Source organism: Microtus pennsylvanicus, chromosome 19 (genome assembly GCF_037038515.1).
Source record: "Microtus pennsylvanicus isolate mMicPen1 chromosome 19, mMicPen1.hap1, whole genome shotgun sequence".
Lineage (NCBI taxonomy): Eukaryota > Metazoa > Chordata > Mammalia > Rodentia > Cricetidae > Microtus > Microtus pennsylvanicus.
In genome coordinates, this window is record NC_134597.1 from 823,653 (window position 1) to 839,337 (window position 15,685).

The following is a 15,685-nucleotide window of genomic DNA, read 5'->3' on the forward strand; positions in this document are numbered from 1 at the left end:
TCGTGGACCACATGCTCATTAATCAAATGGAGTCTTCCACACACTGTCTACACGGTTCATCAGAGCAGCGCATGCTGTTCCCATTACTGCTTTGCCCACACTTGCATAATGCCATCTTCTGTGTTCCCTGTTAACATAAAATATTTCTTCAGAACTCAGACCTGGGATGAGAACTGAGATCACAGTGTCGAAATACGGTAGTTCAGGGATGACAGCACAGGGCTGATGCCCTGAAGGATGCCCTCTGCCCAGATGGAACCAGGCTGTGGGCAGTGTGGGAGACAGGTGGCACTGAGATCCAGTGGGCAAGGAAGCCAGAGGGTGGGACTAAGGTAGGAATCGGCAGACCCACAGTCAGGCTCAGTACCACAGACGGTGAGCAGCTGTCAGACTGAAGAGGTTTCCCAGCCCAAAGTTGACCCTCAGGAACTTGATCATCTATGGGAAAGACAAGGGGAGTCCTCTGCTCCCAGAGGTCAAAAAGGAGGGCACATCCTAAACAAAGTGCTGACACTATACTGGCTTTGGAGTTTCCCAATGCACCAGATGCTGAAAAAGAACTGGGACCCAAAAGTCCTCAGCCACTTCTCTGGACTTCCCAGACCCGATGGGGGAGGGGAGTGCCTCATGTTGTACTTGGTTAATGTAGCTAAGAAGGTACTTCATATATCCACCAGAGGAAAAGATTTATTCTGTGTACAAATGATACCTCAAAAATGTGCTTGAGAAGCTCCATGGGAGCAGGCACTGATCCAGTCCAGAGACATTGGCAGACCAGGATTGAGCCAGCGACCTAAATGCCCCTCGACTGAAGAATGGATAAGGAAAATGTGGTACATTTACACAATGGAGTACTACACAGCAGAAAAAATAATGACATCTTGAATTTTGCAGGAAAATGGATGAAGTTAGAAAACATCATTTTGAGTGGGGTAACTCAGACACAGAAAGACAATTATCACATGTACTCACTCATAGGTGGTTTTTAAACATAAAGCAAAGAAAACCAGCCTACACACCACAATCCCAGAGAACCTAGACAACAATGAGGACCCTAAGAGATACTTACATAGATCTAATCTACATGAGAAGTAGAAAAAGACAAGATCTCCTGAGTAAATTGGGAGCATGGGGACCTTGGGGGAGGTTTAAAGGGGGGAGGGGAGAGGCAAAGAGGGGAGCAGAGAAAAATGTACAGCTCAATAAAAATCAGTAAAAAAAAAAATGTGTTTGATTCCAACCTTCCTCCTAAGATATGTTTTTAAATTTTCTCCTGATCCCTTTACTTCCTATTTCTCCAGCATCATCAAAAGTGGGCGGGATGCAGAGACACAGAGCCAGGAGGCAGGAAGACACAGGGACAGAAGACAGGCAGGCTGGGAAAAGAGAGGATGGGGAGTGGCTCCAAGCATGCTCAGGACTGGAACTCAGGGAATCACAGATTCTAGGGGACAAAAGCCAACTGTGTGGCAAGAGTGAGTGTTTTATTGTTTTCTCTCAAGTGTTTTTCTGAAATGCTTTTCTCGGTGTTATTTTTTAACACTTGGACAAGATTCTGAGTCTTGGAAATGAAAGCATTGCTTGACCCTGAACAACAGGGCCTCTTTTAGTGGTTACGTGCAGAGCCTCTGTTGAGGAAAGCCCCTTTGGGGACCAGAAACCTAAACCCTCTGAGCTTGTTTATTTATTTGTGTTGACAGGGGGCCTCTCTGCCAGAGCCTAGGCTGGCCTGGATCTCAGAGAGATCCACCTGCCTCTGTTTCCCATGTGCTGGGGATAAAGGTGTGCAGCACCACCCCCACCTGTTGGGCACACCTTTTCTTTAAAAAAGAAAATCTAGCTTATTAAATTTTTTGAATTGGTTTAGTTTTGGTTTTGATGTGTAACCAGACTCCCAGACTGCCTGAAACTCACTATGTAAACTAGGCTGGCCTCAGCCTCACAGTGATCTTCCTGACACTGCCTCCTGGTGGATGTGATTGAAGAGTTCACCATAACATGTAACAGGCCTTCATGTAAATTTGATGTGTGTGTGTGTGTGTGTGTGTGTGTGTGTGTGTGTGTGTGTGTGTGAAAGAGAGAGAGAGAGAGAGAGAGAGAGAGAGAGAGAGAGAGAGAGAGAGAGAGAGAGAGAGAGAGAGAGGAGAGAGAGTTTTGTATGCGGGAGTGTGTGTGTATGTGCACATACAGACATGTACGTGGAGTGAGGCTGGGATCCATGTATGCTGCCATCTCCGCTGCTTTCTTCCTTATTTTAAGGTGAGCTTAGAGTTGAACTTAGGCCTCATTGATTTGGTTGGATTGACTGGCCAATAAACACGTGGGATCCCCCCCCCCCATCTGCACCCTCTTCAGATTTCCTCAGTGCTAGGGTTGCAGACATGCTCCTGGACCTCAAGTGGGTGCCCAGATCTGATTCAGGTCCTCACACTGGAGAGGCATTTTACCAACTCAGCCCTCTTCTTGGCTTCCTTCATTAAGAAAAATATTTTCGGTGGTGCTAGAGAACTAAGCTCAGGGCCTCACCTACACTGTGCCAGCTGCAGCCCCAGCCTTTCTTCTAATGTTTAAAATAAAAAATTCCAGCATAGCCAGGTTGCGGTGGTGCACTCGGGAGGCAGGGAGAGGAGGAGCTCTGGTCTCTGTAGCCGCTGCAGACCAGCCAGGGCTGCAGAATGAGCAGACAGCTCCCTTCCTCTGTCCTCCCCATCCCCTTCTGGAGATGGAGAAGTAGGAAGTAATTGAGCCAGGATAATAAAGAAAACTCTTGTGAAAACTACCCCACAGTCCACAGGACCTGGGGTATCTTTTTTCATTGCCTGTGCAGTTGCTGGGGAATCACTCCAGCCAAGAAAGGCTCCCCAATACTCGAAAGGAAATACCACTCTGGGTGGCAGCCAGCCATATTCCCAGGCCTGTTCCTTCCAACAGGGGAATTGTAATAAAATTACTTGGTGCCCATACACTCACATCCCTGGCCCTGTGAAATTACTTGCTTTGAGCACCAGCAGACTCAGAATTATATCCAAGATTAGGACATTCAACTATACATCCAGAGCATTTGTTTACACTAATCTAAAGAGTGTTTGTCTCCCTGCTCTGTGTCCTTCCGTTTCATTTCCCTGTTGATGTCTTTATTCTCTCATATTGCAGATATAGTTGTGAGCCAGCTCTAGGAGTCAGCCTTCATAGAAAGGAATGGTCAGCACTATGCCGAGGAAACAGAAACACAAGACTGACACCATCCTTAGTTATACCAGGCCAGCGCTGGACGGTCGGTCCCAAGTGCATCCACACAGCCCAGGCAATGTCTACCAGCCAGCTGCTGAAAAATCCAGGCCTCTGGGACACACAAGGTTTGGCCTGACTCTCACAGGAGTCTGGGTTAGAGGGTGACTCTGGGGTGCTGCTAAGTCTCATGAAAAGGCCCAAAACTCTCTGGAGTATTGAGCCTGGGCCAGTAGGAGTAAAACTATAGATTTTGATTGTATTTGGATTTAAGGAGACTAGGCGTTTATTTGTTTCTAAGGACCCCATAAGCAGAAAAAACAAAAACCCCAGAATTGGCTGTTAAAAGGGTAGTCACGTAGTTCTGTATGGCTGAAACAGCACCGATAACAGAACATCATAGATGTGACGAGGCCTGGTGGTGGAACCAGCTGGTGGGGATGTGGATAGTTAAGGGTCCACACCACAACCCCAGCTCTGTCAGCGGAACACCCCCTGTACGGAGAGGAACGTTGGAGAACTGGGCAAGAGGCGAAGTTCAGAAATGGCTTTTCTTCTCATGAGGAACTCGTAGTAAAATACATCTTTCACAATAAAAAAAAAAATTACCATTTCTAGTTCACAGACTGTGGGTGAGAAGTGGAAGCAACTCCTTGATGAGAAACATGTTTGTTATTCCTACAGAGACTGTAGTGCCTACATTAACTGCAGACACAGCCCTGACTGGGTGTGGGTTCTTGTGTGGCTTCAAGAGAGAGGCAAGTTGGCCAGAACAAAGAGTGACCTGGAATCCAACTCTGTAAGGGGTGAGGACTGCTGTCTCCAGGGAAGGTACCATTTCTGTACAAGTGTTCCCTACCTCCCTTCCTGCACCACAAGTTTCCACAGTAAAATAAATAACTTTTAAAGGCAGCAGGAGGATGTGTCCGAGGGAGGCTGTCAAGGGGAGTTACTTACGAATAATGCCAGGAGAATGTAGTTGGCAGGCACTTGGCGTCGGATATCCCTACAGCACGCAAGCACAATGATGACAACGAGGACAGCTGGGCTGGGAACGTGAAACCACCAGTTACTACTTCAGTTCTCCAACACGTGAGCAGTGTGTGCAGAGACAGACCCAAGTGTATAATCATGTCTGTACACACCCAGCGAGGGACACAGATGTGAGTGTATCGCCACCTGAGCAGTGTGTCTAGACCCGGGGGGGGGGGGGGGGGGGGGGGATACAGATGCAAGTGTGTTGTCATGTGCTGATACCTGATATACAGAGCAAACTAAATTGCTATTTTCTACTTACCTCTCTTTTATGCCTTCAAAATGAGCTTTTAAAGTTTGATACACAGATAGCTTGTCTTTAAATTTTTTGTTAAAAATATAGATTCGCCGGGCGGTGGTGGCGCATGCCTTTAATCCCAGCACTCGGGAGGCAGAGGCAGGCGGATCTCTGGAAGTTCGAGGCCAGCCTGGTCTACAAGAGCTAGTTCCAGGACAGGCACCAAAGCTACAGAGAAACCCTGACTAGAAAAAAAAACAAAAACAAATATATATTCATAGAAAATTATAAAAGGACGGAGAAGTTCTATTAAAACTATATGAAATCTTCACCAATGATTTTGATTTATATATTATAGCACAATTTAAAAACCGGTATACTGGTATAACATGAACAGTTATTTAACATGGAAGTGTGACTTATGTCTATGAGTAGATACATGTAGCCGCCACCTCAATTAACATTCAGGACTGTCTTACATATCAAAGATCAGCCTGGCATAAACTCTACACACAACTGACCCTGACTTCTGGCACCCATTAACTTGCTTCCCATTTCTTTTTTTTTTTTAATAATATAATATTAGGCTTTAATAATGAAAAGATTTAGAGAACCGAGGTTCCCGCGGAGAACAGGAAAGCAGAAAGGGAGGGGGGAGCACACCAGGAATATTTATTAGTAAGAAATATCCTCAGGGGACCACGCCCTACAAGCAAGGTGATTGGCTGGGGGGCTTCCCCTACAAAGAAGGACACGTGTGGACCGGAGCGGCCTTTCTGGAGGGCATGGCCACCTCTGCTACAACAGCATCCTGGAAGGCAGGAGGTAGAGCAGCGCGGAGGCAGTACAGTGGGAAGGGAGGTTGTTCATGCTAACAAAACCAAGGGCTTCCTCAGCAAAGCGTGCTTCCGGTGGAGCTACTTGGGGTCTTGTCTGGCGCGTTTGGGGCTTTGCTGTTTCTCACCGAGAAATTCCTGAGGGAACGCAAGCTCTGCACTTGCTGCAGGCGCCGGGCGAGCTCCACGCTGCAGGCCCGCTAGACTGTCTCTGCTTTCTTTACGTCTCCGCTCAAGGCAACAGCCAGGGCTCTAGGGTCCTCCTTGGAGACCAGCTCCAAATCCTGACTAGATAAGCTCAGCTCTGGGGCAGGCTTCTCCTTCAGCACAGTGAGGATCTGGCTTGTAAGTGCCACATCGGAAGCCATCTCTTTGCTGATGCCCGTGTCCACCGCATCCGCGTCTCCACCGAGGGCGGCTTTGGGCTCTTCCTGGTTGGAGAAGATGGCACCCTCCTTCTCCAAGGCCCGGTGATACAGTTCTAGGAGCTGCTTGGACTGGCGGGCCTCCTCTCTCTGGTCAAGCGCCCGCTGGAGCGCGTCCTGGAGCCGTTGGACAGTGGCACAGCTTTGGCAAAGCTCCTGAGCCAGTTCTGAGCACGGGATGTCAATGAGCACTTGGAGGTCCTCTTCTGAGAGCAGGATGATGCTGGACAGGTCCTCTTTCAGCTGCCTGGCCACATTCTTCCACTTAGCCCCGGCTCCGCTGTCTGTTTCGTCGGCATCAAAGGACTCTTGGGAAACCCAGGCTGTTCCTCCATCCGAATTGCTATACGTCCACTTCTCATTACAGGCCAAGGCCACAAACTTGGTATTGGAAGGGAGACAAAGGAAGTAGTCGTCATCGTCCACTATTGTACCGTCCTCGGCCAGGACCAGGGTGACTGGTGTCTGGGACTCATCAATGGCCAGTACTTCGCAAGCTTTGCGCCTCAGCTCCTCGAGGCAGGAGGCCGCCACGCCGTGCTGATCGCGGTTGTGGTTGCGGCGCAGCAGACACGGCTTGAGAGGCCGGATATCGTCCGGGTCCAGGTCCGAATTGCTGGCTCCCCGCGCCAGCGCCATCCTCCTCAAAGTGCACCCTGATAGACCGGGAAATCACGGGCAGTCCAGAGCGGCTTTCAAGGTCGCGGGCACCCCGCCTCCCGTGGCCTGTCGGGAGATGTAGTTCTCGCTACAGCAAGTGACGTGACAGCGAGGCACGCCGGGAGATGTAGTGCTGGCTAATCGCGTGCGTTTCAGGGCACTACCGGAGTCCTGTGGTTTCTGGAATGTTTCCAGGTGGTCATCCTGACCATATTCCATCTTGGTCAGTGTTCTTCTTCTTCTCCGCGGCATGTTCTTCTTTTTCTCGGGGGAGTGTTCTTCTTCTTCTCGGAGACGAAAGGAGGACGCAAGACACAACAAAACCCACGTGGCGAGGTTTATTGCAGCGTGGGCAACAGTGAAGGGAGAGAAGGAAAAAGAGAGCTTGCTTCCCATTTCTATAATTTTGTCTTTAAAGGATTTTATGGAGAGATGGATCTTTCAGGGCATCTGGGTTTAGTTTCCAGCACCCACATGGCAGCTCACAAACACCAGCAACTCCATTTCTAGGGGATCAGACATTCTCTGTCCCCTCTGTGACACCTATGTAACAGGATATACATACACACACGCACACACACACACACATAAAGAAAAACAAGTAAAATATAAGAAAGTTATGCTTTTCCCTGGGTGTTTTTGCATGATTTTTTGTTCTTTGTGTTACTTGGAATCAGGGTCTTATGCAGTCAAGGCTGGCCTTGAATTCCTGATCCCCTGTCTCCACCTTCTAAGTGTTGGGATTGTAGGCATGCATCACTATACCCAGCAAGACTGCCATTCTTTACTAAATTTTTAATAGTGATAAAATCTTGGCCAATAGTTCGTAGAATCATGAATGATACTTACAAGAGTGCGTACATGAACCAAGGGATGCCAATGATCCACTTCCTTACAGGTTTGCTGGTTTAAAAAAAGAATACAGTTTTACATAATATAATGAATTGCACTAATTAAAATAGAAGCATGACAGTGTCATGAGAAAGATGGGCAAACTCTAGATGGCCCTGAGGCAAATGGGGAGGAAGCACTGAGACAGTCCTTTCAACGGGGAGACTGCTGCTAGCATGGCTTCCATTGGAGTAACCACTGGGCATGTGTGAGGCCCTGAATTAAAATTTCCAGCACCAAGAAAAGAAAGACACATTTAAAAAGTTATTTTTCTTAAATTACACAGCAGATTTAAGAAGAAATACATGGTTAAGACCTTCAGTTTTAAAAATACTGAGGGCCAGGCATGGTGGCACATACTTTCAAAAAAAAAATCCCTTCTCATTTTACATACCAATCCCAGTTTCTACTCCCTCCCCTCCACCTTTGCCCCGACCCAACCACATCCATTCCTCAGAGAGGGTAAGGCATCCCATAGGAAGTCAACAAAGTCTTGCACATTGCTTTGAGGCAGGACCAAGGCCTCCCCACTATATCTAGGCTAAGCAAGGTATCCCTCCAAAGGAAATGGATTCTAAAAAGCCAGTTCAGGCAGTAGGGATAAGTCCTGGTCCCACTGTCAGTGGCCCTACAGATTGCCCCAGCCATACAACTGTCACCCACATGCAGAGGAGCTAGTCTGATCCTATGCTTGTTCCCCTATTGTCACGCTGGAGTCAATGAGGTCACATTAGCTCAGGTAAGCTGTTTCACTGGGTACCCCTATCATATCATGGTCTTGATCCCTTTGCTCATATTATCGCTTCTCCCTCTCTTCGACTGGACTTTGAGAGCTCAGCTCATTGCTTCACTGTGGATCTCTGCATCTGCTTCCATCAGTTGATGGATGAAGGCTCTATGATGACAAGGTAGTCATTAATCTGATTACAGGGCAAGGCCAGGTCAGGCACCATCTTCAGTATTGCTTAGGGTCTTAGCGGGGGTCATCCTTGTGGATTCCTGGGAATTTCTCTAGTTCCAGGCTTATTGTTAGCCCCATAATGGCTTCCTCAATCAAGATATCTCTTTCCTTGCTCTCCCTCTCTGTCCTTCCCCCATCTCAAACATCTGTTTTTAATCCCAGGACTTGGGAGGCAGAAGCGGATGATATCTGTGAGTTTGAGGCCTGCCTGGTCTACATAGTGAGGACAGCCAGAGCTACAAGTGAGCTCCTATATCAAAAAAATACAATACAGTACAATACTGAAACTGATATATGTATAAGGTAAAAGGAATCATCTCATGGTTCATATTGCAAATAACACTTTCAGTAGGATGGACTTGGTGACAAATAAATATTATTCCTTCATAACTTTCTCAAAATGCTCAGAGAATATCAAAAGAAAGCAATGTTCAAAGAAGAGTAAGAAAAATGTTCTTGGCCTAGGAAGTTAAATTCTAGAATCTCCTGCCATGTTGGTGGTTCAGAAAAACTTGTCTATAGAAAGAATATCATCTACAAATAGTGAAGAACAAAAATCATACTTTTTGAAATGCCCCACATTAAAGTAAGCTAATATCCCATGAGCAGTCACTTGAGCAATATAACATCTGATTCTAGACAGGAAGAATGACTCACCAGAAAACAAATATGCTGATGATTACCATAGTGATGAGCAGCTGAACTGACAAGATAATGAACACTTTCATGATGAAGCCTGTGGGGAGAAGATGCATATCCAAAGGTAAAGTTGAATGCAGTTTCCAGTTCCACAGAAGCAATGGACCCGTCATTATCTGAGGCTAGAAAGGGTAGTGGTGGTCTAGTCAACAGTAGCACAAAGAGACTCAGAGAAGGTTTTAAAGTGTGTGTGTGTGTGTGTGTGTGTGTGTGTGTGTTTTAATTCTTTGAGAATGTCATACATCTCCACAATGTTTTTTGATCTCTGTACAACTTTTAAAGAATATCTATTTAAGCAGCCTCAGTGGGACACACTGTGATGGAGGAAGGTCATTGGTAATAAACAAACTGCCTTGGCCCATTTTGATAGGCCATCCCTTAGGTGGGTGGAGTAGGCAGAACAGAATGCCGGGAGGAAGAGGAAGTGAGCTCAGACTCAATAGCTCTCCTCTCTGGGGCAGACACCTCAGAGAGAGGCCATGCTCCCCTCTCCCAGGCAGACACATGCGATGAAGCAAGCCGCCAAGTCAGACATGCTGAATCTTTCCCATTAAGACCGGTGCTACACAGTTTATTAGAGATGGGTTGATCGGGATATCAGAATTAGCCAGTAAGGGCTAGAGCTAATGGGCCAAGCAGTGTTTAAATGAATACAATTTGTGTGTTGTTATTTCGGGGTATAAGCTAGCCAGGTGACCAGGAGCTGGGATGGCAGGAACACAGCCCACAGCTCCTACTACAACACTGTAATCCCAGTTACTCAGAAGGCAGAAACCAGCGGAATGCTTCAGCTTAGGAGTTGAAAACCAAGCAGGGTAAAAAAGAAACTCCTGGTTGTAAGAACAGACAAACAAAAAAAATATTTAGTCTAATTATTAAAAATTTTTTTAGGCTGGTGAAAGAGATCAGCAGATAAAGGTACCTACTGCCAAGTCTAAGACTAGTCAGTGCACAGAATCACAGGACATGATAAAGTCATGGTCAGTGTTTTTTAAATGGGAAAAGGACTAGAATGGTATTCCCCAAAGAAAACACAAGTCTGCCTGGGAACTCACAGGGTACTCTAGCCAGGGAAGCAGGTAGGCTAACTACAGACCTTTCCCTCTCCCTCCATGCCTCCATGTCCAATGCCTCAGCCTCATCCCCAGCTACATGGTAAGCCTTCCGTTGCAGCCTCTCCTCACTCTCCCCACTCCCCATCCCCAGAGAACTAAGCAGATGCTGGTGGAACACTCTGTTTTCCTCTCTCCTCTGTTCTCCCCCAGCATCTCCCCAGCTCATCCCATTTTTAAATGTCAGTTCCCAATACCCAGAAAAGCATTCTACCTGTAACCACCTGAAATTGCACCTATCAGGATCCCAGAAGCATTTCCTACCAGGCAAAACAGAGACTCAATGCTCTCCTAAGAACTAGTGAGGTGAACAGAAACCAAGGAACCAGTCATCCAACAAAGAAAAGAGAAGGTGTCAGCACCTAGAATTACAATCTTCCCAAATCCAAATATTAAATGCCAGTGTGAAAACACAAAAGCATGGAAGACAGTGTATCTCCACTCCAGCCTGGCAGTCTCACCCCATAGGTCACAATAGAAATACCTTAAAATAGTCATAAAGCTTTACCCAACCACAAAAGAATATACCTTCTTCTCAGTACCTCAAAAACTGTTCTCCAAAATTAACCACATACCCGGAAACAAATATCAAAAGATAAAAGAAAATGTAACTAACACCCTGCATCCTATCTGATCACCATGGATTAAAGACAGATACCAACAATAACAGAAACAACAGAAAGCTCACAAACTCATGGAATCTGAACAATTTACTACTGGATGAAAAACAAGTCCAAGACATAAATTTTAAAAAATTAAGACTTTCTAGAATTGAATGAAATGAATGTACAGCCTACCCAAACTTATGGGACACAACAAAGACGGGCCTAAGGGCAAATTTATAACACTAAGTGCCTACATAAAAAAAAATTCGAGAGACCTCATGCTAGTAACTTAAAAGCACATCTGAAAGCTTTAGAACAAAAAGAAGAAATCACATCCAAAGGGAGTAGATGTCAAGAAATAATCATACCCAGGACCGAAATTGAAAAAAAGAAAAAAATTATAAAAATAATGAAGCAAAGTGTTTGTTCTCTGAGAAATCAATAAGATCCACAAACCCTGTGGTAGTTTGAATATAATTGGCCCCCATAAGCTCAAAGGGAATGTCACTTTTAGGAGCTTTGGCCAATGCCTTTCTGGAGGAAGTGTGTCACTGTTGGGCAGGCTCCTATGCTCAAGCTACACCCAGTGGATCAAGTTGTAGAACTCTCAGCTCCTTCTCCAGCACCATGTCCCATCATGATGTTAATAGACTCAACCTCTGAAACTGTGAGTCCCCTCAATTAAACATTTTCCTTATAGGAGGGGCCAAGGTCATGATGTCTCTTCACAGTAATAGAAACCCTAACTAAGACAAACCCTTATCCAAATTAATTAAAAAGCAGAGTAAGAGAATTTCCAAATTAACAAAATTAAAAATGAAAAGGTCCATTTAACAGGCAGCAAGGAAATCTAGAGAATTATAAGGACATTCTTTAAAAACCTGTACTCCACCAAACTGGAAAAATATAAAAGAAACAGATAATTTTCTCAATAGATACCATTTAACAAAGTTAAATAAAGATTAAATAAGCAATTTAAACAAGCCTATAACCCCTAGTGAAATAGAAACAATCATCAAGTGTCCCAACCAAAAAAAAAAAAAAACCCTTGGGGCCAGACAGTTTTAACACAAAATCCTATCAGACTTTCAAAAAAACAGTTAATGTCAATACTCTTCAAATTATTCCACAAAATAAAAGCAGAAGGAACACTGCCCAACTCGTTTTATGATGCCACAGTTATCCTGATGTCCAAACAACATAAAAACCCAATAAAGAAAGAAAACTACAGACCAATTTCTCTTATTACATAGATGCAAAAAAAAAATCTTAATAAAATACTTGCAAACTGAATCCAAGAACATGTCAAAAACAGCATCCAGGGGCTGGAGAGATGGATCAGAAGTTAAGAGCACTGTCTGCTCTTCCAAAGGTCCTGAGTCAATTCCCAGCAACCATATGGTGGCTCACAACCATCTGTAATGAGATCTGGTGCCCTCTTCTGGCCTGCAGGCATACATGCAGGCAGAACACTGTATACATAATAAAGAAACCTTTAAAAACAAAAGATTAATTTTATTGTATACATAATAAATAAATAATATTTTTAAAAAGGGCTGGAGAAATGGCTCAGCGGTTAAGAGCATTGCCTGCTCTTCCAAAGGTGCTGAGTTCAATTCCCAGCAACCACATGGTGGCTCACAACCATCTGTAATGAAGTCTGGTGCCCTCTTCTGGCCTGAAGACACACACGCAGACAGAATATTGTATACATAATAAATAAATAAATAAATAAATAAATAAATAAATAAATAAATAAATATTTTTTTTAAAAAAAACCAGCATCCACCATGATCAAGTAGGCTTCATCCCGGAGATGCAGGGATGGTGTACCACACATAAATAAACAAATCTAACACACCATATAAACAAACCAAAAGACAAAAAAAAAAAAAAAGACCATCTCATTCAATGTAGAAAAGGTCTTTGACAAAATCCAATACTGGTTCATGATTAAAAACTCTAGATAGGCTCCTGCAACCTCGGTGGAACTCTGAAACACAGCATGCTACAATACTGAGGGGACTTAAGAGTTGAGTAAACAACCACAGGGCCAGATGCCCTACCCTCCAGGACCTCCCCAAACCCAGGGGCCCTTCCCCAACTCCCTCGGCTTTTTTAGCGAGCCAGCAGGGAGTCTCCTGCAGATAGGCTTCCCCCCCAACCTATCCATCCTCCATCCAAACTACTAAGTACACCCCGCCCCCAAACCTGCCTAGTCTCCTGCAACCTCAGTGGAACTCTGAAACACAACGTGCTACAATACTGAGGGAACTTAAGAGGTGAGTGAACAGCCACAGGGCCAGATGCCCCACTCCCTAGGACCTCTCCAGAGGGACAAAACCAAGGTGCCCTTTCCCATCTCCCTCAGCTTTTTTAGCCAGCCTAGGCTCTCCCAAAACCCAAACCCATCCACTGGAACTCCCAAGCTACAAGACACACCCCGCCTAAGAGCTGAGAGCTTGCTCCAATACTGAGGGGACCAAGAGCTTGCTATAACACTGAGGGGATTAAGAGCACAAAGAGAGCAAACCAAGAGAGCAGATATATAGAGACCTAAGAGGCTTTCTGAGACAGACATTGACAGTTACAGAGCAGACCAACAAAAACTCCCAAATACTCAGACAGCCACAGCAAGGATTGGACCAAGATGCCAAGACACTGCTGGCCTCATTTGAAGGAAGAAATGGGTAGGCGCCAATGCAAGAATTCCTCCAACAACCTAAAAAGCAACATGGTAACATCAGAACACGGCAGTCACCCAAAAGGAAGACTTAATCATCCTATCCCAGAAGAAGTAGGAAGAAAATGACTTTATGCTGGGCAGTGGTGGTGCACGCCTTTAATCCCAGCACTCGGGAGGCAGAGGCAGGAGGATCTCTGTGAGTTCGAGGCCAGCCTGGCCTACAAGAGCTAGTTCCAGGACAGGCTCTAAAGCTACACAGAGAAACCCTGTCTCGAAAAACCAAAAATAAAAAAATAAAGAAAATTACTTTAAACATAACTTTATAAAAATGATGGAAACCTCTAAAGAGGAAGTGAAATACTCCCTTAAAGAAATGGAAGAGAAGACAAACAAAATATTGAAAGAGATTAATAAATCCCTCAAAGAAACCCAAGAAAACCAAGAAAAACAGTCAAACAGGTGAAGGAAACAGTTCAAGACTTGAAGACTGAAAGAGGTAAAAAAGAAAACACAAACTGAGGGAATTCTCGTTATGGAAAATCTGGGTAAATGAAGAGGAAGTACAGAGAAAAGTATAACCAACAAAATACAAGAGATAGAAGAGAGACTCTCAGGTGCTAAAGATAATATATATATATATATATATATATATATATATATATATATGTCAAAGAAAACATAAATCCAACAAAGTCTTAACATAAAACATTCAGGAAATCTGGGACACCATGAAAGCACCAAACCTAAGAATAATGGGCATAGAAGAACTCCAGCTAAAAGGCACAGAAAATATATTCAACAAGATTATAGAAGAAAACCTTCCCAACCTAAAGAAGGATTATCCCTATGTACAAGAAGCTTACAGAACACCAAAAAGGCTGGATCAAAAAAAAAAAAACACCTACCATATAATAATCAAACACAAAACATACAGAATAAAGAAAGAATATTGAGAGCTGTAAAGGAAAAAGGTCAAGTAGCATATAAAGATAAACCTATCAGAATTACACCTGACTTCTCAATGGAAACTATGAAAGCCAGAAGGTCCTGGATAGATGTGCTGCAGACACTAAGAGACCATGGCTGCAAGCCCAGACTACTATACCCAGCAAAGCTTTCATTCACCATCAATGAAGAAAAAAGATATTCCATGACAAAAACAGATTTAAACAATACGTATCTACAAACCCAGCCTTGCAGAAAGTACTAGAAGGAAAACCTCAACCCAAGGAAGCTTTCTACACCCACAATAACACAGACATCTGATAACCCCCAACCAGCATAACCCAAAGTAGGGAAACACACAAACACTATTTTCAAAAAATATAACTGGAGTTAACAACTACTGGTCAAACAACCCTAGCTGATGCCAAGATTATAGGTTACTCTCCATAAACTGACAGCAATGCCCCATTGCTAAAGACAACACCCACACAACTCTGCACATGAAGAAGTTGAGCTGGTGCCTACATAAAGCCTTCATCCCTACTTACTAGTGTCTTCGGTATAGGAAGGCATTCTGCACTCTTCCAAAAGAGACACATAAACATGAAGTCAGCCACAAACCTTGTGATCTATAGTTGTTGTTCTGCCTACAAGATATATTAGTACAATGGTGTCACAAACCTTGTGAGAGTAACCAACCAATCACTGATTTGACCTAAGGTCCCTCCATGAGATGAAACTGATATCTGAAGCTGCTTGTATGACCAATAATCAGAGACTAGATAGCCCAGGGACCTAGCTAGGGTTAAACAAATTTTTAAAAAAGTAGCAATAAAATACCTCCTAATAACATTCTGCTGTACTTTTAGATCACTGCCCTTGCTCAGTCATCTTCAGAGATCCTACAACAGATGAGAACAAATACAGAGACCCCCAGACAGACATTGTGCAGCGTGAGTGCACTTGGAACACTCAGCCCCAAATGGAATGTCTCTGTCAAATCCCTCCTCTCAGGGCTCAGGGAATCCCTTGGAAGGAAGGAGGAAGAGTGTAGGAGTCAAGAGAACAAGGCAGACTAAATTAACACGCTCAGAGTTCATAGGAGCTCACGGACTGAGAGATCATGTACAGGGCCTTTTTGCACCAGGTCCTTGGCATATGTGTTACTGCTTACAGTTTGCTGTTTTTTATGGGATTCCTTTGTTTGTGAATGAGTGGATCTCGGATTCTTGGGCCTGCTTTTATGGTCTTTTCCTTCTGCTTATCTTGTCCAACTCCAATGTGAAAGTTTTTGTTTTATCTTGTTATATTTTATTTCATTGTATTTTATTACCATCCCTTAGAAGACTGTTTTCTAATGAGAG

At 44.4% G+C, this 15,685-nt stretch overlaps 1 protein-coding gene and 1 pseudogene across 1 annotated transcript in view; both read right to left on the reverse strand.

Moving 5' to 3' along the window:
- LOC142838492 (protein lifeguard 1-like) overlaps positions 1 to 15,685 on the reverse strand; it is a 48,675-nt gene that overhangs the window by 14,876 nt on the left and 18,114 nt on the right. Inside the window, exons 4-6 of the mRNA XM_075953959.1 lie at positions 8,932 to 9,010; positions 7,272 to 7,325; positions 4,186 to 4,276 (exon numbers count right to left, since the gene is read on the reverse strand). Coding sequence (XP_075810074.1) covers positions 4,186 to 4,276; positions 7,272 to 7,325; positions 8,932 to 9,010 — 224 coding nt within the window. The remainder of the gene's footprint in view (positions 1 to 4,185; positions 4,277 to 7,271; positions 7,326 to 8,931; positions 9,011 to 15,685) is intronic.
- Positions 5,155 to 6,489, reverse strand: LOC142838336 (DNA fragmentation factor subunit alpha pseudogene; annotated as a pseudogene).